The 25,567-nt window shown below is 51.7% G+C and overlaps 1 protein-coding gene across 5 annotated transcripts in view; it reads left to right on the top strand.

The window, feature by feature from the left end:
- The window catches only part of FGD5 (FYVE, RhoGEF and PH domain containing 5), a 117,310-nt gene that overhangs the window by 39,428 nt on the left and 52,315 nt on the right, over window positions 1–25,567 (top strand). For all 5 annotated transcript variants that reach the window (XR_009223453.1, XM_058565764.1, XM_058565755.1 and 2 more), the window contains exon 3: window positions 10,666–10,798. Coding sequence is in view for 4 of the 5 variants with exons in the window: in XM_058565764.1 (XP_058421747.1) it covers window positions 10,666–10,798 (133 nt within the window). In the remaining variant the exon portion in view is untranslated. The remainder of the gene's footprint in view (window positions 1–10,665; window positions 10,799–25,567) is intronic.

A 25,567-nucleotide genomic window follows, 5' to 3' on the forward strand; every position in this document is an offset into this window, starting at 1 on the left:
AGACCTGCCTCAGTGGGGTAGGTAGGAGACCTTCCTGGAGTAGGAGGTGAGGTTGGAACTGGGCCTGGAAAGGAGAATCCGTCAGCCAGGGTCGCTGGGTCCTGGACAGTGTGAGGGGGTCGGGTCAGCAGACACTTCCTGGGTGTCTGTTCTCGGCTGGCAGCCCCTGCCCTCGGGAAGCAGGGTGGATTTACAGAATCTCAGAGGCCTTTAGAAAGGGCAACGTTTCTCTGAGCCTCTTCCCTGTGTGGAGTGAAGGAGGCAGATGGGGTTCAACAAGAACTGAGCCCTGTGACGAGAGTGTGTGGTTGTGTGTCTGGGTCCAGGTGTGTCGTCCTTGCCTATGTCACCTCCGCTTCTGGGTCCGAGCCTTAGTGTGTTCGTCTCTGTCTGGCTCTGTGTGGTTGGTTCCCTCTGTGTCCCCCCATCTAGGCGTCCCACTCCAGCCACACGAGACCCCTGCGTCCATGTGTGTCAGAAAGGCCTGGGCCGTCCTGCCCTCCTTGTGCCAGTTGCACAGTGGACGCTCCTATGTGTCCCAGCACCTCTCGCACATTTTCACGTCTGTCTCCCTGGCACAGAGAGGGCAGCAGTGAACCCGGTGGATGAACGTGTCTAATGAGTGGGTCCAGCCGCAGGTGATCTGTGGGTGGTTCTGTCTGGGAGAAGTTGATGGGAGGGTGATAGCAGAGTGGACCTTGGGCAGGTTGTTTCACCTCACAGAACCTGTTTCCTCAGAAGGAAAATGGAGATGATGACGGTGTTGGCCTCATTAAGTGGTTGAGAGGATCAGACAGCATAATCTGTGAGGTGTGCTCAGCTCAGTGCTGAGTGAACCTTAGCTGCTGCTGCTGGTAGAAGCGGTGTGGGTTAGCAGTGAAGCTGGAGTCCTGTGTTCAGATCCCAGCTCTGCGCTTACCCTGTCTAGCCTGTTTCTCGATCTGTAAAATGGGCATGTTGCTACCTGCGGGAAACAGTGGTTGAGAAGAATGCATAAGGCATTCTTCTGGCACATAGTGGGCACCCAAAATCATTGGCTTCTGCTTCTACTATCGCCACTACTGCTGCTGCTCCTATTATTCATGGCTGGCTGTGTCCATGTGGAAGGGAGGGGTGTGAAAAGGGGATCGTTTTTCAGACCACCACACATAGAAACCACAAACAACCCCTCTCATAGCTCCTGGCAGGTTCAGATGTGGTGTGTGGTTATACGGTTATAGTGCTCTTCATGAATCTCCAGCCACCGCATCCTCTCCAGCTTCCCGAGATGGCAGCAGTGGCTCTCCCACCCCTCCCGCCTCCCCTATGGTCTGGCTCACTCTGAATCCCAGAGCAGAGATGACAGGAGAAAGATGTGTCCGTTTCCTTCTGCTTTGGGGTCTCAAGACTGACGGCCGTGGAGCCCATCTTGCAGGGGAGGAGACTGAGGCAACCCCAGCCACCAGTCTCAGCATCCACTGAACCTGTGGATGAACCACATCCAGGCCTTAGGGCGCCTCTCCCAACCCCCACCCCCAGTACATTAGAAGTAATATAAAATAATAGCCTAATTAGCAAAAAAGCTCATTTATCCATTAAGACTTGGCTACCGCAGCGTTCTCAGTGGTGGCAGCGCCTGCCGTGCCATTTCCACCAAAGTTGTGGCGCACCTGCTGTGTGCCGGGCCCCGGGCCATGTGTGCAGGGACAGAGAGAGGCCCTCACTGACAGGCTGATGGAAGTCAGATAAATGAGCTGGGGCAGGACACTTGTTCCACACATATTTGTTGAGCACCTACTGTGTGCTCATGGAGGACACAAATGCATAGCAAACCTCTGATTCCCATCCTCAGTCCTGTGATTGATGGGGAGCTAATACGGGAGCGTAGATAACTGCAGTCACAAAATGTAGACCATGGTGGGAGCCCCTTCCAGCTGGAGAGATGGAGGCTTCCTGGAAGAGGTGGTGTGTGGGTAGACCTTGGGGGGCAAGTAGAGGGGTAGGCAGGCAGGAATTCTGGAAGAGCCTTGGAAGAGGCACAGAGATGGGAAGGTACAGAGATGTGCATGGGTCAGTGAGTTGGTGGTTTGGCTGTATATGATGGTTGGCAATGCCAGAGAGGTGGCAGGAATCACTAGGACAAAATTCCTCCGCTTCGCAAGGGGCCGCTTTGGATATAGCATCCCAGAACATCACAGAGGGAAGGGTCTTCCAAGTCCTCTAACTCTCTTATTTTATAGGTGAGGAAACTGAGGCCCAGAGAGAGGTAGGGGTCCACCTGGTGTCACACAGCAAGCTGGTGGCAGAGGTGGGACTAGAACCCAGGTCTGGAAGACCTTGAGGAGCTCTGCCTGATTCATTCAGCCCTGGCCTTGAGCTCAAACTGATTGTAGCAAATGAAACCGCCAGGCACTGTGCTGAGCAGTCCATCTGCCTCATTCCTGTACATCAGCTCATAAACTCATCTCATAAACAGATGAGGAAACTGAGGCAGGGAGGTTAAGCAACTGACCGAGGGTCATTGGGCTGCCAAGTAGCAGCTGGGTCCTGACCTCAGGAGGTGGAATTTCAACCCATGTCCCCTGTATCATTATCCTCTCCTGTGTTCCCAGACATGGCCAAAATGCTAGGGCCAGTGGTCAAAGCAAGGCCAGGCCCACATGCCAGCAGTGCGGCTACTGCCAAGGCCAGAAAAGCAGGACTCTTCCTCTGCAGCCTGCATCGGGCCCCCCCGAGTTGCATAAGGCAGTTAACTGTTTCCCGAAGTAGAACCTGAGGGACCACTACACTGGGTTTGGGGCTCTGGCTTACGATGTTTCGTATACATTACCTCTTTATATTAGTCTATCATTTTGTGAGGATTCTGAAGATCTTCTAATAATAATTTTTTTTCCTTAGACCCCTGAACCTCAATTGGTCATCTGAAAAGAATGCCTTCCTACTTAGAATTATGTTTCTCTTTGGCTAGGAAAAGCGGTAGTGTTTGCTTGGGGTGGGAGGAAGCTGACCTGGAATCAAGGAAGACAGAGTTCCTTGGAATCCCCATAAAACCACTTCAAACCCACTAGGATGGCTAAAATAAAAAAGACAGACAATAATAAGTGCTGACAAGGGTGCGGGGAAATTGGAACCCTCAACACTGCCAGTGGGAATGTAAAATGATGCAGCACTATGGAAAACAGTCTGGCAGTTCCTCAAAATGTTAATCAAAAGAGTTACCCTATAACTCAGCAATTCCGTTCCTAGCTATATACCCAAGAGAAATGAAAACACATGTCCACACAAAGACTTGTACATGAATGTTCATAGCAGCGTTATTGATAATAGCCAAAAAGTGGAAACAAGCCATATGTTTATCAACAGGTGAATGGTTAAAATGTGATACAACCATGCAGTGGAATATTATTTGGCCATAAAAAGGAGTGAAGTGCTGATACGTGCTATTACATGGATGAACCTTGACGACATGATGCTGAGTGAAAGAAGCCAGACACAAAAAGCCACATATTGTATGATTCCATTTATATGAAATGTCTAGATTAGGCAAATCTTTAGAGACAGAAAGTAGATTAGTGGCTTCCAGGGATTGGGGGAGGGAGGAACGTGACTGACTGCTAAAAGGTATGGAGTTTCTTTTTGGGTTGATGAAAATGTTCTCAAATTAGGTGGTGGTGATGGTTGCACAACTCTGTGAATATACTAAAAAGCAATGAATTGCACACTTTAAAAGGATAAATTTTATGGTATGTGAATTATATCTCAAGCTGTTATAACAAGAAAACAAATCCCTGTAAAACCAATGACACCGTGTTTTAAGAGGAGGGGTGGGGGTGTCACAGGTCAGAGAGCAAGGATGTACTTCTGTTGTTACTTAGTGAAAGTGGAAATTGAGTTTTAGAGAAGCCTCTCCTTCCATCATGTTTCTGGGAACCATTACGAGCACTATCCCTTGGCTGACCCTGGGTGCGGGGTGTGTTCCCTCCAAGAGGGAACGAAGCAGAGCCTCACTCCAGAAGTGAGGAGGCTGCAGGCAGGCAGCTGCTCTCAGAGCCTGGCCCCCAGGCCACAGGATACGTGCAGTCTGGTCTCCACTCGCGGTTTCACATCTCTGGGTGTTTTGTTTCCCCGCCTCCATTTTACAGATGTGGAAACTGAGGCCCACCAGGGCGGTCACATAGCCCAGATCGTGCAGTGGGTTGGTGGTGAATCTGGGACTCCCAAGTCTCTGACCCCCGTCCTCTTGGGCTCTTTCCACTCTATCAGATTGAAGGTTCTAGTTACAGTGCAGATGATATCTGTATCTGTGAAAACCTCAGTGTCCCTTTGAGAGTGGGGAGGCATCAGTTTTGAGTGACAAGGAAGTATCAGCAGGAGGTGCCACCTGGGGAAGGCCTGGAGGGATCCTTTGAGTGAACTCCGAAGGTGCCAGGGGATTGGGAGTATGGGGAGTAGGCAAAGGACAGGACTGAATGTCTGAGGGTTTGGAAATCTCTGATTTTGTACCCAGCCCTCCCCTCCATCCACTTCCAAGATCTTCCAACTGCTCTGCTAATTAGGATAGTCATATTCGCTGAAGCAGCCATCCTGCCTCCTCCATCTCAAACTTTCCAGCTCTCAGAGAGCTCCACCTTGAAGCCCCCTGCCCCTCCCCGCTGAGCTGGCAGGCTTCAGAAAGGCCCCAGCCTATCTCAGAGGAGCCAAAGGATGTCACATATGCAATCTGGCCTCCTTCACGCACACCACACAGCAAGGATGGAGCTCAGGGACAGAGCGCCCGCTGAGAGGTTCCCCGTGGAGGAAGTGTTCCTTTTTTATGAGTTACTGGGCCATTTTGGCTGTGCTCGGGGTTATGGCTCCCAGCGAGTGTCACATAGGACAGGATTTAACGGGCAGTGTTGGACAGCCCTGGGGACGAGTTACAGAGTGCTCATCCCCCCACGTGGACGCACGTGTCCTTTTACGACTCTCGGCTGCTGGCAAGGACTGTGCTCCTTTGGAGGGTCGTTTAAGGTAACGAGCTCTGGGCAGCTATAATTGATGTTCTCTTTAAAGCACAAGTCAACCCAGAGGGAGGACAGCTCCGTGGAGACTAGTCTGGGGCTTTAGAACTTGGCCTTTCTGCAGGCCTTTCTGGGCTGGCCAGAAAGGACCTACTGCATGCCAGGCAATGGCTGCTTTCACCATCGTGCTCTCATTTAGTCTCACAATGAACCTACATAGTCATCCCCACTTTACAAATAAGAAACAGAGAGGTTGGGTGCCTGGCCTGAGGTCACACAGTGACTCTCTTCTATCTGTTGCCAAAGTTCTAGGCCACTTGGTCTCCAGACTTACAGGGCTGACTGCCTGGCCCTTATGCCTGTCTTCCCTGGCATGTTTCATCACCCCTGATTTAAAGATTTTAAGATTGAAAAAAACAAAAACCTGAGGCATGGAAAAGTTAAGTAACTTGCTTGAAGTGGTAGAGCTGGGATTCACAACAGTCTGACTTCAGAGTCCACCCTCTTACCTAGCACTTTGCACTGTGCTTTCTTTGAGGCCAGAGAGAGTGCTTTAGTCATCTTTCTTCCTCCACGTGTTAGCTCCTTGAAGTAGGTGCTGATCCATATTTGTTGAATAGATGAGTGAGGGAATGGGTGGCTGGAAGGATGGATGATTGGATGGCTGGATAGCTGGGTGGGTAGATGGAAGGATGGGTGGGTGGATGGAGGCATGGATGGGTGAGGGGATGGGTAGTTGGATAGATGAATGGGTGGGTAGATGGAGGGAGTAGAGGAGGGAGGGAGAGATGGGTGGGTGAGTGGATGGATAGGTGAGTGGATGAAAGAGTATATAGATGGGTAGGTGGTTGGGTTAGATGGCTTTCTCATATGCAGCATATTGGTGTGTTCACAGAAGCTGTTTGGAGACACTACCTCACTTAGTTATGATTATAATGGGTGTCTTGACTAGAGAGGCCATAGAACAAAGACAATCACTGTTTGCTTACCACTGTATTACCAGTACCTACAGCACAGAGTCTGGAGCACAGAGGGCTCTTAATAGGTGGGTTTCTTTTTTTCTTTTGTGAGGAAGATTAGCCCTGAGCTAACATCTGTTGCCAATCCTCGTCTTTTTGCTGAGGAAGATTGGCCCTGGGCTAACATCTGTGCCCATCTTCCTCTACTTTATATGGGACGCTTGCCACAGCATGGCCTGGTAAGCCATGCGTAGATCTGCGTCCAGGATCTGAACCTGCGAACCCTGGGCCACCAAAGCAGAGTGCATGACCTCAACCACCACGCCACTGGGCAGGCCCCTTAATAGGTATTTTTTGAATGACTGAAAAGCCAAGAGACAGGTAATAGATAGCCAAAAATATAGCCTTGTAGCCATCCTTAGACTGTCCTGGTTTAGACCAAAGGACCCATCTCAGAGGTTTATGTTGACAGACTGGGGAAATGGATGCAATGTGCAAGTGTTCCCAGTCTGTTTCCCCAAGGGAAGAAGTGGTCACTCACCCAGGACACAAGTTCTTCCAGGGCCTGTCAGAGCATTTGGGCAGAAGTTGTTAATAAAACATTTCTTGGAGGTCTTTCCTTCCCCTGTATTTGAAGATCAGCCTGGTAGCAAATATCAAGGATCTGTAGGGTCAGCTCTGTTGACACTTGTGGTCTTAGAATATTTTAATTTGCTAATGTAACTAATGACTTCTGTCTAGGATAAGGTCTGTCACTACAGCTTTCGTTAAATCTGCAAAGGCACTGGATTATTCTTGCTCTTTTATGTTGTGAAAGCATGTTTTTAATGGCAATTTACCCCCGTTTGTTGTGCTCGCAGCCACTAAATAGGACATTGAAATAAATGAGCCAGAAATATCATCAGAGCACCGGAACTCTTGTCTCCTGACTTCCATTTTAGTGATCTTTCCAGAAAACAGAAGTCGGAGGAAGAAGTAGATTAAAAAGAGCATGGGCCCCGTTTCTGGCCAAAGCTGAGGTTGTATTGAGGACAGACGGTTGGGGGGTCAGAGGTGACTGGGTTTATCTCTGGGACGTCTGGGCATCTCCGATGGTGAGCAAGATCATTGGAGTCAACGTTATAGATTAGTTCAAACTATAGATTTTGAAGTGTTATGAGAATACACAGTGACTTCACAGGTATTATTCCTTAGGGGGTGACCATAGTAGGGAGCAGATGTTAAAAATGAGTTGCCTTATAGACAGCAATAGGTAAATAATAGACCATCTGTATGCAAGTAGGGCCGAGCTGGTGATGAAGAGAGCTAACATTTATCAAGTTATGATGTGTTGGGCACTGTTCTAAGTGTTGTGTGTTATTTAACTCGTTGAATCCTCCCAACATCTCAGTGAATTAGGTACCACTGAGACTGGGAGAGGTTAAATATGGCCAGTAAATGGCAGAGCCAGATCTGAACCCGGGCAGTCTGACTCGGGAGTGTAAGCTCTAATCTCTGCACTTGGCCGCTTCTTGAAAATAAAATAATAGCACAACAACAGAACCAAAGCCCCCTTTTGCCCTTGCAACCTGAGACCTGGCTCCACTCGTCAGTGCACTGAGGGAACCTGACAGGGCTCTGTTTTCATGTCTCCGCAACGGGATCACGCATAGGGAGAGGCTTCTTCTCAGGCCATGGGTGTTGGCCCAGATTTGCCACGTGACCTTGAGCCAGCTGCTCCCCCTCTCTGGGGGTTTGGCTTCCATGAGCTCTCGCCCCAGTGTCACCCACGACTCTGGTCTGTGGAATCCCACCCTCTGCTTGGCTTGAAGCAGAGCCCCCGGTTCCATGATGCCCGGCAGCATCTGATGCTGGGGAGACTTCCTGCGGCATCAGGGCCTGAGGACACCCAGCTTCCCACACCCCAGATCGAGCAGAGCCTTGCCGATGGCTGAGCCGTTGGGGCCACATCCCACCAGCGCTGGAATATCCGTGAACAGTTTAAGCAAAAGGGTGACACGAGGAGGTTGGGTTTCGAGAAGGTCCTTCTGGAGGCTGGGTGGAGAACACATTGGAGGGCAGTCAGGAATGGGAGAGAAGAGGAAGGCAGCTGTTACGGATGTCCAGGCAAGAGATGGCTTGGACCACAGAGGCTGTGGTAGAGATGCGAGTGGAGTCGGGAGATATGTAAAGGTAGATTGGGGAAGGGTTTAATGCTTCAGTAGCGGCTGGCTATGCTCGGAGATGCCCAGGTTTCTGGCTTGCTGCCTGGGAGGATGGTGACGGCCTTCACCCAGTGGGAGGCTTGGCTGGGAATCCTTTCCTCCTTCACAGCACATTCTAGGAAAGGCCTGGCACATATCTCCTTTTCCTTGGTGAGGAGGAGGAGTGGTCCAGGGGCACAGTTAACTGCTCCGTCCTCAGCATTGCTGGTTATCCTGACAGCGGTAATGGGCTCCTTTTGGGGCCCAAGGTGGCCATTCCTCCTGGAGGGAGAACAGGCTCTGCTCCCTGTCTGCTGGACACATGGCTGCAAATTGATGCCAGTGGCTGTGGAAGGAGGGGAGCTGGAGCTCAGGGAGACTGGTCCATGCAGTCACTTCCTTGAACATGGTTCTGAGCTCGCTGAGCATGTGTGGTGTTCCTGACCCTGAGGCTGGGGACAGCTCCGTAGAGGAGGGAACTGGTGGCCCCTAAGGGGTGGTGATGGGGAGTGAAGGAGGTGTAGGGTGGTCCTGGGAGGGGAGGCCCTAGCACGCCTTTGTCCACCTCGGTGGTATATGGCTCGTCGCAGAATACGTCGTTTGCTCTCATAGTTTGAAAGAAAAGGCCAACAGGATAATTTTTGAAAAGGAAGAAGGAAGAGGTCTGACCAGGAGCATAGCCAGTTGGAGAGTAGAGTGGATCTTGGCTCAGCCTGGGGTGTAGGGTCAAGGCTCAGCCTGGGTCAGGACTGAGTTTGTGCCTCTGCACACAGATTACATAGCTACAACCCGCCCCCCTCCCCACATATGTTATGTCAGGGAAGCCCAGGCAGGAACAGGCCCCACCATCACAGGCCACCTTGTCCCTGATCGCTCTGGCCTCAGGGCCCCCATGTGGACCAGGGGATGCCCATCCTGCTCTTGTTTCTTGGGCTCCCAGTGTTCTGGGGATAGATATCCAGGGTCTGGCTCCTACGATGGTTGAGAAGGAGCTCCAGGATGGATCCCTAGCTCAGATGTAACCTAAGGCTCAGTTTCCCCTCTCCTGATGTCCCCCTCCCCAGCCATGCTTCCCCCTCGCTGGACCAGGGCCTGAGGCAGGGGGTGCCCCCCTGCCTGCGTAAGGCCTGGGCTAGGAGCCCCAGCCACTCCAGTAAGTGGATGCTCCCTTCTCTCCTCCCATCCATCTGTCCGTCCTTCCAGCGTCTCATCCTCGCATTCCCAAGGGCAGGAATAAGCATATAATAAGAATTTAGTAAGACCAGATGCCTGGATTTTGAGTATGAGAGAAGTTTTGTGAGAACTCATCTGGGACCACATTGCCAATGGCATGAGGGAGCCATTGAAGGTTTTTGAGTAGGAGAGGAGCATGGCCCAATCTCGATGGCAGAACAATGACTCTGTTGTGTGGAGGGGGAGGCTGGGAGCAGGGAGCAGAGCAAGGAAGCTGTTGTGATTGGGCCAGAGCCTCCTCTGTGGGGATGGTTTAGAAGTCAGAGAAAGGAGGCTGCTTCTGCTCCAGGTTAGTTTGTGTCACACGCCAAGCTCTTTGCTGCCTCAGTGCCTTTACACATGCGGCTTGTCTACCTGGAGCACTTCCCCATGCTGTCACAAGGCTCCTTCTCCTCCTTCTGGTCTCAGCCTCAGAGAAATCCTCTATGACCTGTCTAAACAGTTCCCCCTTGTTATTCTTTGTGAAGGCACCTCCTTCTCCTTCACTTATCACAATTTATGATCATGTATTAGTTGTTCCCTTTCTGAGGACAGGGACCATATCTGCTTTATTCACCAGTGTTTTGCCCACTGCCCAGCCCTGTGCCTGGCCTAAAACAGGGAGTCAATAAATATTTACTGAATGCATGTATAAATTCTTTAATTAATTAATGGCAATGCCTGCATAATGGTCATAGTTACACAGATATAAGATTATTATCACACCTTTCTAAGCATTGACCTCACAGCATCTGCCAAGAAACTGTGATAGGAATCATTATCCCCAAGTAGCCTAGGTGGAAACCGATACCCTGAGTTGTGTTTTGTCCATGATGTAGCTGATGGCAAGGCTGGGACTAGGGGCTAGACTCTGTCTACCATATCATTGCATCCCTTCTTCAGGCCCAGAGGACACGGCCGCCTTGAGGACTACCCCTGCTGTCTGACCAGGGCAGTCCAGACTGCCAGACCAATCAGATTGAACATCTCTTGTCCTCGTAGTAATTATTTGTACCTTCCTTCAGCATCACAGCCTGCTCGTATCCAGCAGGGAGATGAGTCTGTCTTAGACAGCATGTGTAAAAGCACTGAGGTGGCAAAGAGCTTGGCATGGTTAGGGAACTAAAAGAAGGCCAGCATAGCTGGAGTGGGGGCAGGTAGGGAGGTTTGTGCCTGGGTCTCGTTCATTTCTGGGACCCCATGGAGGGCACAGAGCTTTGCACACAGAGCGCCCGTTAATGGCTCATGGCATGAATAGGACCCCTGGCCTGGTCACTTTGCCTGTGCTGGACAGGGAGCTCTAACCTTCTCTCTCCTCTACTCTGACCCCAGCGCCTACACAGAGCCCTACAAGGTCTGTCCCATCTCGGCGGCAGTCCCCAAAGAGGACCTCACCTCGGATGAAGAGCAGGGAAGCTCGGAGGAGGAGGACAGTGCTGCAAGAGACCCCAGCCTCACGCACAAGGTAGGGCACCCCATCCCAGGGGAGGGGCTGTGGGATGTGGGGGGTCAGAGATGTGACAGTGGAGAGAGCATGGTAAAGGGTCCACTCCGTCCCCTCTTGTACGAAAGGACCTGTTTGCAAACCTCTGGCCCCAGGCTGGACACAGAGGGCTCAGTGACAGAACAGCTGGGGCTGTGGCTTTGACGCACGGCAGACATGGGTCCTGCGTTGGGGATGCAAGGGTGACTGCTCCTCATGGTGTCCTCTTGGGTCTGAGGAAGTCCGGGGCCTCCCAGAGCCTTTGGGGATGAAGTGGAGTAGAGCTGCCTGATTTGAATCAAGACAGACCTGGATTCTAATGACCCTGGGCACCTGGGCCTCAGTTTCCTCATCTGTGAGGTGGGAATCGTGAGAGTGAGATGAATTAAGGGATATGAGTGAGTTTCGTTAACTGAAAACAGTTAGAATGAAACTTGGTTTCCCCATGCCCTGCAGTGATGCTCTGAGGGGGTGGGGCTGAGGGAAGGGCTATTATCTGTGTGGAGGTGGATGGTGAGTCAGGGCGCATGTCACAGTGGAGACCCAGACCTTCTCCCTGGGCACCGGGCAGTGGGGCACGGCGGTAATTATATACGCTCGCTGTTGGGTGCTCCTGGTGAGCCCACGCTTCACTTCCGTTCCCTGCCATGACCTCAGTCCTTCCACACACCGCTTCTAGGAGCCACGAGTTGTTTCCCATTTGCAGGAACAGTCAGAGAGGTGAAGAACTTGCCCAGGGTGACGTGGCTGTTATTTGATGTCACCCAGGAAATTTCACAAGGTGTGGGGGCCAGGAATTGAGACCCCAGGGGGCACAACTGCTGCAGGGGGGACAGGCTAGGAAGGTTGAGACCAGCTTGAATGCTCCCCACCGCATCTCCCAGGCCCGTTCCTGTCTGCCGAGGAGCGGCTGCCTCCTACCTGACAGACCTCCTTCAGGTGCCTTGTCCTGTGTCCGTCTCCCCCTTGTCATCCTCTCCTTCGAGCCTAGGTTAGCGTGTCACACTGCTTCAAGACTCTTCATGTGGAAGCACTCAGCAGAAGTGCCTGGCACTTACCGAACATTTTATAAACCATCGTGTCTTTCATTGTGTTTTCAAACCCTTTAAAAATTCATTTGTTTCTTTGCACAGGGTTTCCACAGTTACCTGCCCAGGGCTGCAGGGATGCTGACGGGGCCTACTCACCCATCTTCTCCTCTCCTTCTCCCTCTAGCTGCTGCTTCACCCCTCCTCAGCCCTCCCGCTTCCCTCCTCTCCCTGCTCCTCCCTCTCTAGATAGAGTGAGCTCTCTGCTGGCACTAAATGCTCCCGCCTTTGTCATCTCTTTTCCTCCTTACACCAACTTCAATACCATCATCCCTGTTTTACAGTCGAGGACACAGAGGTTCAGAGAGGTTAAGTAACTTGCCCAAGGTCACACTACTGGTGATGGAAGGGGCTCCGGGGGTGAGTGTGTGTGTGTGTGTGTGTGCGCGCGCGCGCGCGCGCGCGCGTGCGTGCGTGTGTGTGTGTTCCACTGCAGTCCTGGTGGCCTCCTCTTACCTCTCCACTCCTCCCCGTCCCCCAGCAAGGCACTCTTGACTCCTTGGAGGGAAAGGAGGGGAGCTTTGAGCTACTGGTGCCTGTTGAGAGAGGGTTTTTTGGCTTTTCTGGGCATCACTGGGGTCATGGAACCTGGGAGCAGAAAGAGAGAGTTGTCATCAGGGATTGGTCCCCACTCTGAAGCTGGGAATTGGGTCTGAGTACCAGGCCCAGAGGAGCTGAAGGGCTGACAGAGCGGGGGGGCCTTGCTTGTGCGACTCTCTGTACCTCAGGGTCCCCCACTCCATGATGCTTTCCCACCATGACCGATGAGTTCCCTGTTAAACCTTCCTCTGGAACCACCTGCATCTCCTCCTCCAGCTGTCACCGCTGGCCAGTCACTTCCCATCATGGGACCTCAGCTTCCCCATCTCTAAAATGGGAGCATTAATAGCAACTGCTGGGCTGTGGGAGGGTTGAATGAGAACACAGATGCAAGAGTGCCAGCCACACAGTAGGGGCGTAGTAACTCTGTGGTTTCTGAGTCTGGGAGGCAGAGGGGCATGGGAGAACAGAGGGTCTGGCCTGCTCAGGACCAGTGTAAAGACAGGAAGTCCTAGGGCCCTGGACATTGGTGGTCATCTGGGTCAGCTTCCCAGATTTCTGTCTCCAGGCCACTGCTTGGATGCTCCCAGAAATAAGGAGCTTGCAAGAGGCCAGGTAGTGTAGGGAATGAGAGGTTCAAACCCAGCTTTGCCACTTACTAGTTAGGTCGCTAGCAAATGGGCAATTTCTTAACCACTCTGTTCCTCAGTTTCCCCATCTGTACAATCAGGAAAACAATAGTAGTACCTGCTTCAGATTAGTTATGAGAGTAAATAAGTCTAAGGAGACTTAGAACAATGCCTGACGTACAGTGAAAGGACACACAGAGGTCAGAGGTTTTGGTGGGACCGGGGTCCAGGACAGGAAAGCAACCTGCCCCAGGTCAAGTAGTAATAATGCCGGGGTCACGGAACTGAGGCAGCTCCTGCCTGGGACAGGCGCCCCCTATGTGTCCTGCTGGGGCCAGAGCTGGGCAGAGCCCGTGGCCAGCTGGGGTTGGGGACGGGAGCATCCTGCCATTCAAGAGCACAGTGGGAGAAGCGCGGCTCTAGACTCTTCACGGCAGGTCGGGTCACTCTCAGAACCCAGCCTTCTCATCTGCTGATGGGACTGGGCGTCCCTGCCCTTCTTCCTCTCCTTCTTGTTGATGAGGCTTTCACGGTGAATCAAAGTGGAAATCACCTTCAAAAATGAACGTTTCATCTCACAAGGTGTGCTCTACCACGTTCTCCTCATAAAGTGTGAATCATGACGGATGAGGGCCGCAGTCCCCTGGGGTCCTCCTTCCCAGTCCCTGTGCCCTCACGAGGGGACAGGGTGCACAGTATGGTGTGTATCCTTCCAGGACTTTGTCCCTGTATTCACGTACATATGTCATTCATTATGAGTGGAAATGATGGTATTGTTTGGGGAGTTGTTCTTTTTCCAGAAGTCAAACTGTGAGAAACCTGGGTGGCTTGGTTGGGTTCATTCACTGGTATTTTAGAGATTTTCCCACATTGGTACCTAGAGCTCTAAATTCATCTTTTTGGCCGCCACGTGGCATTCTGGTTTACAGGTATGGTTTATTTTGCCATCACCTGCTGAGGGACATTTACCGAGTTTCGGATGTTTTTGCTCTGCCAGCAGCGTTGGCAGTGCGCTTGTTCACACACCTGCTTACACACACGACTTCCTCTAGGAGGGGCTCGGCGGACCCAAGAGCAGGCATGTTTTCGGTCTTCATACCTGCTGCTGGATTGACCCGAGAGGCTGTGCCAGCGCCCCTCTGCCAGCCCTCGGTGTGGAGGAGCTCCCCAGGCCCTGGGCCTCAGTGCAGATGGAGGGGAGACTTCCAGAGTGAGCAGTCTTTCCTGGCTCCTTTTTGCCATAGAAGTTTTGGTGGGGCGGGAAGTGGGGAGAAGGAGCATTTACTTCTTATTCTTTTGTCTTCCGCTATCTCTGAAAATTCTGTTTCTCCAAATGGCAAAGCCGGCTCCTTGCTGTGCTCCGGTCCCATCGCGGGGAAATGGGAGCCAGATTGCCCGTCTCCAGCCTTCTCAGAGGAGCAGACCTAGAGAAGGCATGCGTGATGGGTACAACTGCCTCCCGGGCCTCAGGAGGCATGTTTGGGGCTGTGGTGGGGCACGCCCCTTCTTACAGTTGATATAGTTTATGTAAAAATACATAAAAGATGGTGAGCTCCACCCTTCCCAGATGTTTTGGGGTGACCAAGTCAAGAGGGGAGAGATTTTTGGAGCGGAAATGGAGGTTGAGCCCAGCTGGGCCACCCACGTGTCTGACCTCTCCCTCTCTCCCACTCGCAGACGGACAAAGGGTGTGGGTTGAAGGAAAGAGGGGGCAAAAAAGGAGGAGCGAGAAGGACTTAAAACAGACCTGGCTGTGAAAGAGGACGGTCACGGCTGGCTGGCAGGTCACCCCTCCCAGACAATGAGCCCGATTTTCAGAGGAACGGGGACTTCTCAAGCTAGATACCAGCTCCCCCAAAACCAGCCCAGGAGGTGGCAGCCCCTCCCGGCTACCTCCTCCCTCACCTGAGTCCCGTTGTCACCGCGTGTCCTGGACGGGTCCACCCCTGAGCCCAGGCAGAAGTTCGTCCTGTCCTCTGGAACAGACCCATCCTACCGTCATGCCCTCCCTGGCCCCCGCCACGCGGGTCATCTCCTCCCTGGCTGCACCCGAGGTCAGTTGGCCTGGCCTGGGCTTCCTTGCTGACCTCGTGCCCCCAGGCCTTGTGCCTGTGGCCTCGCCCTGACCGTCTGCCTAGGTTATAGGGTCCACCTGAACCCTGGTTCTTTCCACTGGGCTAGTCCCCAGCCTGGGTGAAATGTCACCACGTGCTGTCTGTGCCAGAGGCTTCTGGACCCACGTGTACAGTCCTGCACATTGCCCCTCCACATGTGCTCACTCCTAGTCCCGGGGAGGCTGCTCTCAACCAGCATCAGCTTCCTCGGGCTGCGGCCTCGTCTCCTTCCCAGAAAACAGCCTCGTCTCCTGTGGACCATGCACTCCCTCCTGTCTGCATCTCCTCTCTCCCTCACTCAGTTCCTCCTCGTTCCTTCCTCGGCAACAGAAGTTTATTCATTTACTAAGTACTTACGCGGCACCTGCTCTATGCCAGACACCCCTCTAGGGGCTGAAGATCCAGCAGGTCAGACCAGGCGCCCCCGCCGTGGTGGAGTTTCCGATCCAGAGAAGGAGAGGAACCGTCAGCCAGGAAACTCGAAGGTGGTGTAGGGGGTGAAAGTGCCGTAAGCAGCGAACAGACAGACAAACCACGGTGTGGGGGACGGGGCCCCGGGGGGGGAGAGGGCGAGACAGACAGCGAGACTGGAGAAGCGCTTTTTTCTTTTCAATTTTTAAAAATTATGTTAAAATACATGTAACGTAAAATCCACCATCTTAATCGTTTTTAAGTGTACAGTTTAGTGGCATTAAGTACATTCACCTTGTTGCAGCCGTCGCCGCCATCCATCTCCAGAACTTTTGCATCTTCCCAAACTGAAACTCTGTCCCCATCAAACACAACTCCCCATTCCCCCTCCCCCAGCCGCTGGCACCCACCGTTCTGCTTTCTGTCACTGTGACTTTGACTTCTCTGGGGACCTCAGTTGAGTGGAATCATACAATATTCGTCCTTTATTGATTGAAATGTTCTCAAGTTCACCCACGTTGTAGCGTGTGTCAGAATTTCCTTCCTTTTTAAGGCTGAATAATATTCCATTGTATGGATAGACCACATTTTGTTTATCCACTCATCCATTGGGTTGTTTCCACCTCTTACTGTGAATAATGCTGCTATGAGCATGGGTGTGCAGATGCTGCTTTCAATTCTTTGGGGTATATATCCAGAAGTGGAATTGCTAGATCTTTTGGTAGTTCTACTTTTAATTTTTTGAGGAACCACCATACCGTTTTCCAGAGTGGCTGAGCCATTTTATGTTCCCACCAACTATGCACAAGGGTTCTAATTTCTCAGGGAAGGCCTTTCTGATGAGGAGGAAACCCTTGAGCAGGTTGCTGAATACTGTGAGGGAGCAAGAGATGGGAAGGTCTAGGGATAGAGCATTCCAGGCAGAGAATAGCAGTGCAAAGGCATTAAGGTAGGAATGAGCTTTGAGAGCTGGAAGACTAGAAGGTCAGTTTGGCGGGAGCAAAGGAGGAGATGGGCAGGAGAGGTTCTGTGGGACTTCCCTCAGCCCACAAACATATGCGAGTTTCCCCACTCGTCCGCCTCCCTCGCTGCTGTCACTCACTCTGCACGACCCTCCCTGGCCTCCGAGAGCTGGGCCCTCTCCACGCTGTCCGCTTCAGCTCTGGTGGTCTTCCCGCCTTGGGAGCTCCCTCTGCCCTGGGGTTCGCTGGCTCTGTCCTCTCCTGGTTCTCTCCCTACTTCTCCGACCACCCCACTCTGCCTGCGCCTCCACGTGAGGCGTTTATTCCCAAGGCCCGAGCTCCTCCAGCCCTGCCTCTCGTTTGTGTCCTCTGCTCGGGCAGCCCGCTCCAGGCCGGCAGCCAGCCCTTCTCAGATGGCATTTCCAGAGCTGACCTTCTGCCCGACCCCTCTCTGCAGCCCCACACTCGCTCCAGCTTCCAGCTGCCCTTGTGGGCCCTTCTTGGGAGCCTCGCAGACACCTCAGACTCGACCTGTCCTGAGCTAAACTTGGCATTTTCCCGTCCCTGGACTGCTTCTCCTCTGTCTGCCATTCTGGTTGTTGGCACCAGATATGAAAGATTTGGCATCCCGGGCATTTCATCTTCTATCTCCATGTCTCAATCATGGATCAGATGAAGTTCCACAGACGCCTAGGCCTTTGGCCAGGCATCATGAAGGCTCCAAAAATGAGTTCTGTCTACTCTTTAAACCCCTCTGGGGCCTTTGCACTTGCAGTTTCCTCCATCTGAAGCACTCACTCTTCCTGCTGTTTGCACAGCTGGCTACAGGTCTCAGTTAAATGTCACCTCCTCCCAGAGGCCTCCCTGCTCGCCCTGCAGGCCTGGGTTGCAGCATTCCTGTTGATTTCCTGCCTCGCGCTCAGCTCCAGCTGTGGTTTTGTTCTTTCTTTTTCTGCTCGCTTGCGTACTGGATGCCTTTCCTTGTCGGAATAGCTCCGGGAGGGCAGGGACCACACTTCTCCTCCTCACAGTTGTGTCCTCAACTGCCTGACACGTCAGATAGTATTCAGTAAACATCTCTGAATACACTGATACGTAAATGAATACAGTAGACCAGTTTCTGCATTTAAGTAAGAAAAACAAACTTAGGTGCATGACAGTTTAATAAAATGAAAACCTTTGTTTGGTCCTGTGTAATTTTCTTTGCACAGCGAGGGGCAGAGCTGGGAGCTTGTCCCCGGCTCCCCAGTGACCGTGCAGAGGGTGCGGCAGTTCAGCATGGTCACACAAGCCCTGGTCCAGGGCAGCACAAGTGGGGAGAAGGAGGGGTACAGACCCTCAGAACCCAGAGGGGATGGGAGAGAATAGGGGCTTGGAGGTCCAGGAGGCGTCCTGGGCACCCACATGTCTCACACCCCTTGTTCAGGGTCCTGGAGGGCTTGGGGCTGTCAGGAGCCAACAGGCTGGATGTGGGGACAGTTAGGATGCCCTGGCCCGGAGAGACCTTGTTCCATGGCTGATTTCCCTCTCTGCTAAGTCTCAGATGTGCCCCTGGCCGCAGTTGGGGATTTAGGCCACAAGGTCACACTCACCTTTGCTTTCTCCTTCTCAACTTCTTGGCCGTCACTCTCTGTACTGAGTCTACAGCTCTGCTGCTCGGAGCTCGACATGTGGACCAGCAGCACCCCAGGCCCCACCCCAAACTCACCGAATCAGAATCCTCGTGTTAACAAGATCCCCAGCTATTCATATGCTCACTGAAGTTTGAACTCTGATCTGTATATCTCAGCCGTCCAAGTCTGTCTTGAGCAACCACAGTGCCCTCAGCTCTGGGGGATGCCAGAAAAGAAGCTAATTGGGTCTACGACCATGGGGAACTTACAGTCAAGTTGGAAAACCTACCCACATGATAGTCTCTAAACTTTACATTTATCCTTTAGGCAATTTTCTGAATGTTATATTTCACAATTTAAAAACAGACAGAAACTGCCTGAGAGATGGAACAGTTGTAGGACAACCCCAGCGTGCTCATCTGTGTGAGCTAAACCCTGAGCAGTGTAAGGGTCCCAAGTCTTAAGAGGCAGGGCAGTCATGGAGGCTTCCAGGAGGAGGTGAGGCCTGAGTGCTCCTTGAAGGAGAGTAGATGTAGTTAAGTAGAAAGGAGGAGGATATACAGGAGGCAAAAATGGACAACATAAAGGCTTGGAATCCAGCCATTGACTGGCTTCTTGAGGTCATGCTGGTCCTTTCTCGAACTAATGTGAGATGGTGAAGACAGGAAGACCGTGTCTTGTATGAGCCATGTACTGGCCTTTTCCTGCTATCGAACAGTGAGGGCTTGCCAATCACAATCATGACTACTCTCTTAGGTTTCTAGAAGAGGAAAGAACTGACCTGGGCATTTAGAGATCAGTTTGTTTTTTATTGCGGTAAGAGCAATTAACATGAGATCCACCCTCTTAATGTCCATTGAGGGGTGAATGGATAAACGAAATGTGGTCTATCCATACAATGGAATATTATTCAGCCTTGAAAAGGAAGGAAATCCTGTCACATGCAACAAAATGGATGAACCTGGAGGACATTGTGCTAAGTGAAGTAAGCCAGTCTTAGAAGGACAAATACTGCCTGATTCCACTTATATGAGGAATCTAGAATAAAACAGTGAGACTCATGGAAACAGAGAGTAGAATGGTGTTTGCCAGAGGCTGGAGGGAGAGGAAAATGGGGAGTTGCTATTCAATGGGTATAAAGTCTCAGTTACGCAAAAGATGGCTTGTCTTACAGGAAGGGAAACTTAAGCTCATAGAGAGGCCATCGCTCGCTCTGGGTTATTCCACAGGTTGGAGACAAAGTCAGCAGCAGAAATCAGGTTTCCTGATGCTTCATTCGGGGCAGTCCAAGATAACATGCTGCTTCTACGCATGTGTTACAAACTGCATCCAGAACCAAAGATTCTTCCAGAAGTAAACGTCTTAAACTATCTGGGTCAAACCCAGACTCACAGCAGCCTATCTTCAGAAACCAGAATAAGGCAAGGTGTTAGCATGAACTGGGAGCCGACCAGTCCACGGGGAGCCGCGGGGGCCTCTGTTGGGTCCCACCTTCTTCCCCACCTTGTCCTAACAGCCTTGCCTCTCCTTTGCTGTCCTCATCATTTCTCCACTACCTGTGGGGACACAGGTGACAGCTGGGAAAAAATGAGCCGTCTCCCCCTGAGCTCCTGTCTCTGAATTTTTTAGCAGCTGTTGAAGGCTGTGCTGAGTTCTGAGGGGAACAAGGATGTGCATAACAGTGGTGCCCAGAGGAACGTCGGAGATGGCGCCCTCCAGAATCTGGTGCTGCCTGCGAGCCTGGCGTCCTGGGCACCTGCTTTCTCCTGCTGTGACTTCAGAGCACTCTGTCAAGCCCCCTCCCTGGGGCGCTGAGAACAGAGAAGACTCAATTGGAATATTTCCCCCGGGCTTGAAACAGCTGTGGAAGGCAGCCCCTTCCCTCTTTCTGGATGTGATTTATTTTTTTTCCCCGATGGGCTGTGTGGCTGAGGAGGCTGACAGATATGGAGCATCAGGGTGCCTGCCTTGGTGCTTTGCTCCACTCCAGGTTTAGCGTGTGACTTAGAGACACTTACTGAGATTGTAGGGAAGTTCTGGACACAGGGACCTACCTGCCTGAGCCAAAAAGGTCTGGAAGTAGAGAAAAAACAAGGTGAACTTAAGGAGTAAAACTGAGTTCCACGGAGCATGGAGGAAGGCAGGAGAGGTGCCTGGAAAAGGTGCCTGCAAAGGCTGAGTTACAGGCAAAGGGTGGGACTAATTTTTGCCTCAGTTTCCTCATCTGTAAAATGGAGATAATTATAATAGTACCTACCTCATAGGTTGTTGGGAGGGTTCAGTGAGGTAATACTTGTAAAAAAACTTAGAGCCATACTTAAAACGTAAGAAGTGTTCGATAGATGCTAGCTGTTATATTACTAAGTAGGTACTGTTATTATCCCTGTTTTACAGATGGGGCCCAGAGAAGAGAAATAACTTGTCCAAGGGCACAGGTATAGGAAGGGGTGGAGCCCAGGATTTGAACCCTGGTCTTCTGACCCCAGAGCACAGGCTCTCAACATCATGCTGGATGACAAGTTCTTTCTGTAAGTGATGGGGAGCCACAGGAGCCCCTCAGGGCTGCCAGTGACAGCAGGAGGTGGCCACCATGACCTAGAATGGATAGGAGTAGGTGACAGACTGGAACTCTCGATGAGCTAAGAGACAAGTTCAGCTGAGGGGGGAGGAACACTGAGGACCTTAGGTCTAAGATGGGGACCAGAAAGCCCACCACTTCAGAGGCAGGGCAGTTCTGAGTGTGGGTGGGTGCAGCAGATGTGGATGTAGGAGAAAGTCATCTGAGAAGGAGTCTCAAGGAAGCGAGGGTTACACCATGGAGAGTGGAGTGCCCAGGTGACCACAGGTGGGGGGAACAGGTGTGAACTGGGGAGGGGGAACTGAGCCAAGCACCAAGACGTCAGGACATGGGGCTTGGCTAGGAGCCGGCAGAGAAGAGGGTGAAAAGAAAGAGGTGGCTGTTTAAAGGCAGAGCAAGTGTAGACCCAGGAAGCCCACAAGCAGGGAGAGAGGTGACAGAACGGGGGCTTTAGGGGTGATTTCTTTCTCTTCTGCAGGATAGGACATTGTGGAGAAAGGTTTGTGGTCCTGAGCATACTCAGGGCCATCCTGAGGGCCAGGCCATAAAGCCTGGGAGGTTCGTTAGCCTGCTTCTCATCATCATCGTCATCGTCATCGTCATTGTCATCGTATACAGTGACAGTGATGCCTCACTCCTCTATGGCTCTTCACTGAGAATGAAGAGCTTTTCCATCCACAATTCTGTGTGATCTTTTGTGTCAGCCTCTAAAACAGTGGTTCTCAAACCTTTTGGTCTCAGACCCCTCTACCTTCTTAAAAATGATTGAGGACCCCAAAGAGTTTTTCTTTCTATGAGTTATATCTTTCAGTATTTACCACATGAGAAAGTAACACTGAGAAAATTTTAAACCATTTATCTTTTAATTCTTTTAAAAATAACATGTTAAATTATATGTTAACATAAAGAGCATTTTTTATGAAAAATAGCTGTTTTCAAAAAAATTTAGTGAGAAGAGTGACATTGGTTTGACATTTTTGCAAATATTGTTAATGTCTGGCTCCACGGAAGACAGCTGGATTATCCTAGCTGCACCTGCATTCCGTCTGTTGGGGAACTGTTGTTTTGGTCGACTTCAGTGAAAATCCAGGCTCACACAGATCTGTAGTTGGAAAAGGGAGGCAGAGCCAGAGGTTCTCGGACCACACCTGGAAAACTGCTCGTTTAGAAGGAGGCTAAGTACTCCCGTTTTATAGCTGGGGAAACTGAGGCTCAGAGGCAGAGGACCAGGACTCCCAGCTCTTTCTGTGACTCTTTAACCGCGAGGTCTCTACAGGAGGACACCTCTGCGACCTGCCCTGGTCCCAGAACAGCCAGCGTGAACTGGCTAGTTTGCCTGCGACCTGGGGAGGAAGTGTGGGACTGGGTGGCCCTAGGGAATGGAGGCGATAAGCTGCTTCAGCCTTAGGCAGAGGAGCCAGCGGCCCACCTGATGTCACACCCACAGCGTCAGCCTGAGAAATGTGATAGTGTAGCCCCGGCACCCCCAGCCCCCATGCTCCTGGGAGGAACCCTGTTCCCAGAAGTCTGTCCCTGGACACTGCCGTCAACCTCAGAGTTCATTTCCTGGTTAAACAAACATCTATATTAAATGGCCCCATTGGGCAACGCCCAGAAGCAGCTTCTGAGGAGAGCCTCTGGCACGTGGCCTGCCAGGCCTCCTTGTCGGGCTGGTGAAGACACATCCATCATCGGCAGAGTCACTGAAGCAGGACGGCCCTGTGTGTCCCTCCCGGAGTCTGCCCATCTGGCAGAAGGGGCTGGGAGGGACGTGCAGAGTGGCCCATGCCCTGACCCCACCAGAAGTCTGTCCCTGACAGTTTGGAGATTGTAAACAATGGTAATGACGACAACTCCAAAAATTTGGGTGGGGCGTGACCACTCCCCTCCGTCATCTCATCAGCTCATCCTTGCAGGGTGGGAATATTGACCCCATCTTCCAGCTGAGGAAACGGAGGCATCTGAGGGGGGCTTGCCCACAGTCACATAGCACATGTGGCCTGGCTGGGATGTGGATCTGGGCATCCTGACTTCCAGATAGTTCTCTTTCCTGTGTAGCACGGTAGGCACTGCTCTGAGGGTCGGTAATCAGAGAGAGCTGAGGCCAGAGGACTAGCGCAGGCCCCTCCTGGAGCGCTAGACATCCGCTACCAGCTTTGCATTGTACATAAAGAATAGGCGTTTCCCAGTTTAAAGAACCCGCCATGTATAGTGAGCAGAGGTGCCGTTCACTGAGTACCGACTATGCGCCAGGCAAGCTGCTGAGTGCTCGGAGGTTGGAGCCAGACTGCCTGGATTTGAATCTTGGCTCTGCCACTTACTAGCAGTGACTTTGGGCAAAGTGTAGGACTTATTTGTGCCTCAGTTTCCTCATCTATAAATTGGAGATGATGATAGTAGTACCTACCTCATACGTTGTTGGGAGGATTCAGTGAGGTAATATGTGTAAAAAGCTTAGAGCCATACTTAGCACATATGAAGTGTTCAATAAATGCTAGCTGTTATATAAAGTAGGTACTATTATTATTATCCCTATCCATGTTTTACAGATGGGGCTCGGAGAAGAAAAATCGTTTCCCAAGGGCACAGGTATAGGCAGAGGTGGAACCCAGGATTTGAAGCCAAGCTCTGCCCCAGAGCATGGGCTCTCAGCATTGTGCTGGATGACAAGTAGGATTGGCATCACAGGCCCTGGGAGACTGGAGATCATCTTGACTCTTGTCCTCATTTTATAAGGGAAGAACCTGAGCTTCAGATCTCCTGATTCCTGGTCTTTCTCTACAGAGTAGTTCTCTTCGTGGAAGCTTGAGGACAGGGTTTTCTTAGCAGTTGAAGCCTGTTCTGGCAGAATAAGTTCTCCATTGTGAGGGTTTTGTTCATGAGGCCTGTTCACGTGTGGGACTCTGTGGGCGCCCCTGCTTGGGAAGAGTGGGCTGCCCCTGTCCACACACCCTGGGCTGGCCCTGCAATGCAGAAGGCCGATGGTGAGTCACGATTCAGTGCCCATGGGAGGGCGGGACACCAGGTGGGACTGGAGGCCTCTGCAGGCCTCGAAATTTTCCCTCCTGCCTCAGGGATGCTGTGACAGCCCACCAGAGGTGGCAGTGAGACACAGGAGGGAGACTGACCATGGGCCCAAGTTCTGCCTTGTTAGGGTGGCCTTGGGGAGACTGAAATCTCCAAAAACACTGTGCTTCTTAGCCAACAAACTATTAGGGACAAGCTAGGGAAGGGAACTCATTTATTGAGCACCTACTGTGTGTCAGGCACTGTATCTCATTTCATTAGTTCAAATGTTTATTGAATATCTCTTGTGTGCAAGGATCATATTAGGTAGTGCAACCACTATAAAGAAAAGTTCAGAAGATGAAGGGTCAGAGCAGTGGTTCTCATCCGGGGGGTGAGATTTTTGCCCCTAGAGGACATTTGGCAATGTCTTGAGATGTTTTTGGATGTCACAGCTGGAGGTGGGAACTGCTCCTGTCATCCAGTGGATAGAAGCCATGGTTGCTGTTAACAGTCCTGCAACATGTAGGACAGCCCCTGCCACAAAAGCTGTCTGGCCCCAAATGTCAGTGGTGCCAAGGTTGAGAAACCTGGGCTAGAGAATGACTCTGGGTGTTGTTAAGGTCGGGTGGTCACGGATGGCCACGCTGAGGATGTGGCTTTGGAGCGGAGACTGGAAAAGTCAGAAAGAAAGAATGAGAAGATCTGGGGAACAGCAGGTGCAAAGGCCCTAAGTCAGGAATGCATCGTCCAAAAGACCAGTGTGGGAGATCGGGGGTTGTTCTCCACCGTATTGCAGATAAAAAAACTGAGGCTCAGAGGTAAGGGGTTGCCAACCATCAGACAGTGAAACAACAGAGGAGCCAGGGTTTGAGCTTGGATGTGATTGATTCCAGAGTCGGTTTGCTTTCCACTGCCTCAGCTGCTCCTGTCAGAAGAGTGGCTCAGCGTTCATCCTGCAGCTGAGGCCTTTCCTCTGCCTGACCCTGTCAGTTATTTTTTGTTTTCATTCTATCCCTGGGCACTTGGTTCTGTTCCTGGCACCACTTCAATAACAAAAATAACAAGGATAATGACAGCCATTACTTCTGTAGTGCTTCCTGTGTGCCAGGCCCTGTTCCAAGTGAGAGAGATATCTATCTGTCTGTCTGTATATCTATACCTGTATCTGTATATCTGTACACATACTCATTTAATTCTCACAACATGCATGCATATTAGATGCCATTATGCTATTGTGCCCGTTTTACAGATAAGGAAATTGAGGCCTGGAGAGGTTAAATGGCTTCTTCAATTAGTGAAAGGCAGAGGCAGGATTTGAGTCCAAACTGCCAAGTTCCAGAGTCCGTGCTCTTAACCACAACACCGTGCGGCTGCTCTCCTGGCAGATAGTGAGTTTCTAGTCACTAGGGTAGATCATTCCCTTGCCCAGTGGCTCCTCAAGTTTAGTAATACACAGCTTCAGTGCAGAAGGGAATTTGGAGCTCACTTTGTCCACACGGGGAAGCTGAGGCCTGGCCTCAGAAAGTGACGTGTGCAGGCCTGCACTGGCAGGCAGCGGTAGAGCTGGAACCAGAAGCCAGGTGCCCCACCGAGTGCCCTCTGCTCCGCTGGGGCCACTCTGCCCCCAGCCAGGCCTGCACATTCCCAGCATCCACCTCTGGTCTGTCAGGCTGCCCCATAGTGTCCTTGCTCTTCTGGATCCTAGCCACCAGCTGTGTCTGACATCCGGCAGGTTTGGGGCCACAAAGGAGGGGCCTGCTTGTGGCCGAAGGCCAAGGCATCTGCCTCAGTCCCCGCCCATCCTTCC

Source organism: Diceros bicornis, chromosome 2, assembly GCF_020826845.1.
Source record: "Diceros bicornis minor isolate mBicDic1 chromosome 2, mDicBic1.mat.cur, whole genome shotgun sequence".
Classification (NCBI taxonomy): Eukaryota; Metazoa; Chordata; class Mammalia; order Perissodactyla; family Rhinocerotidae; genus Diceros; species Diceros bicornis.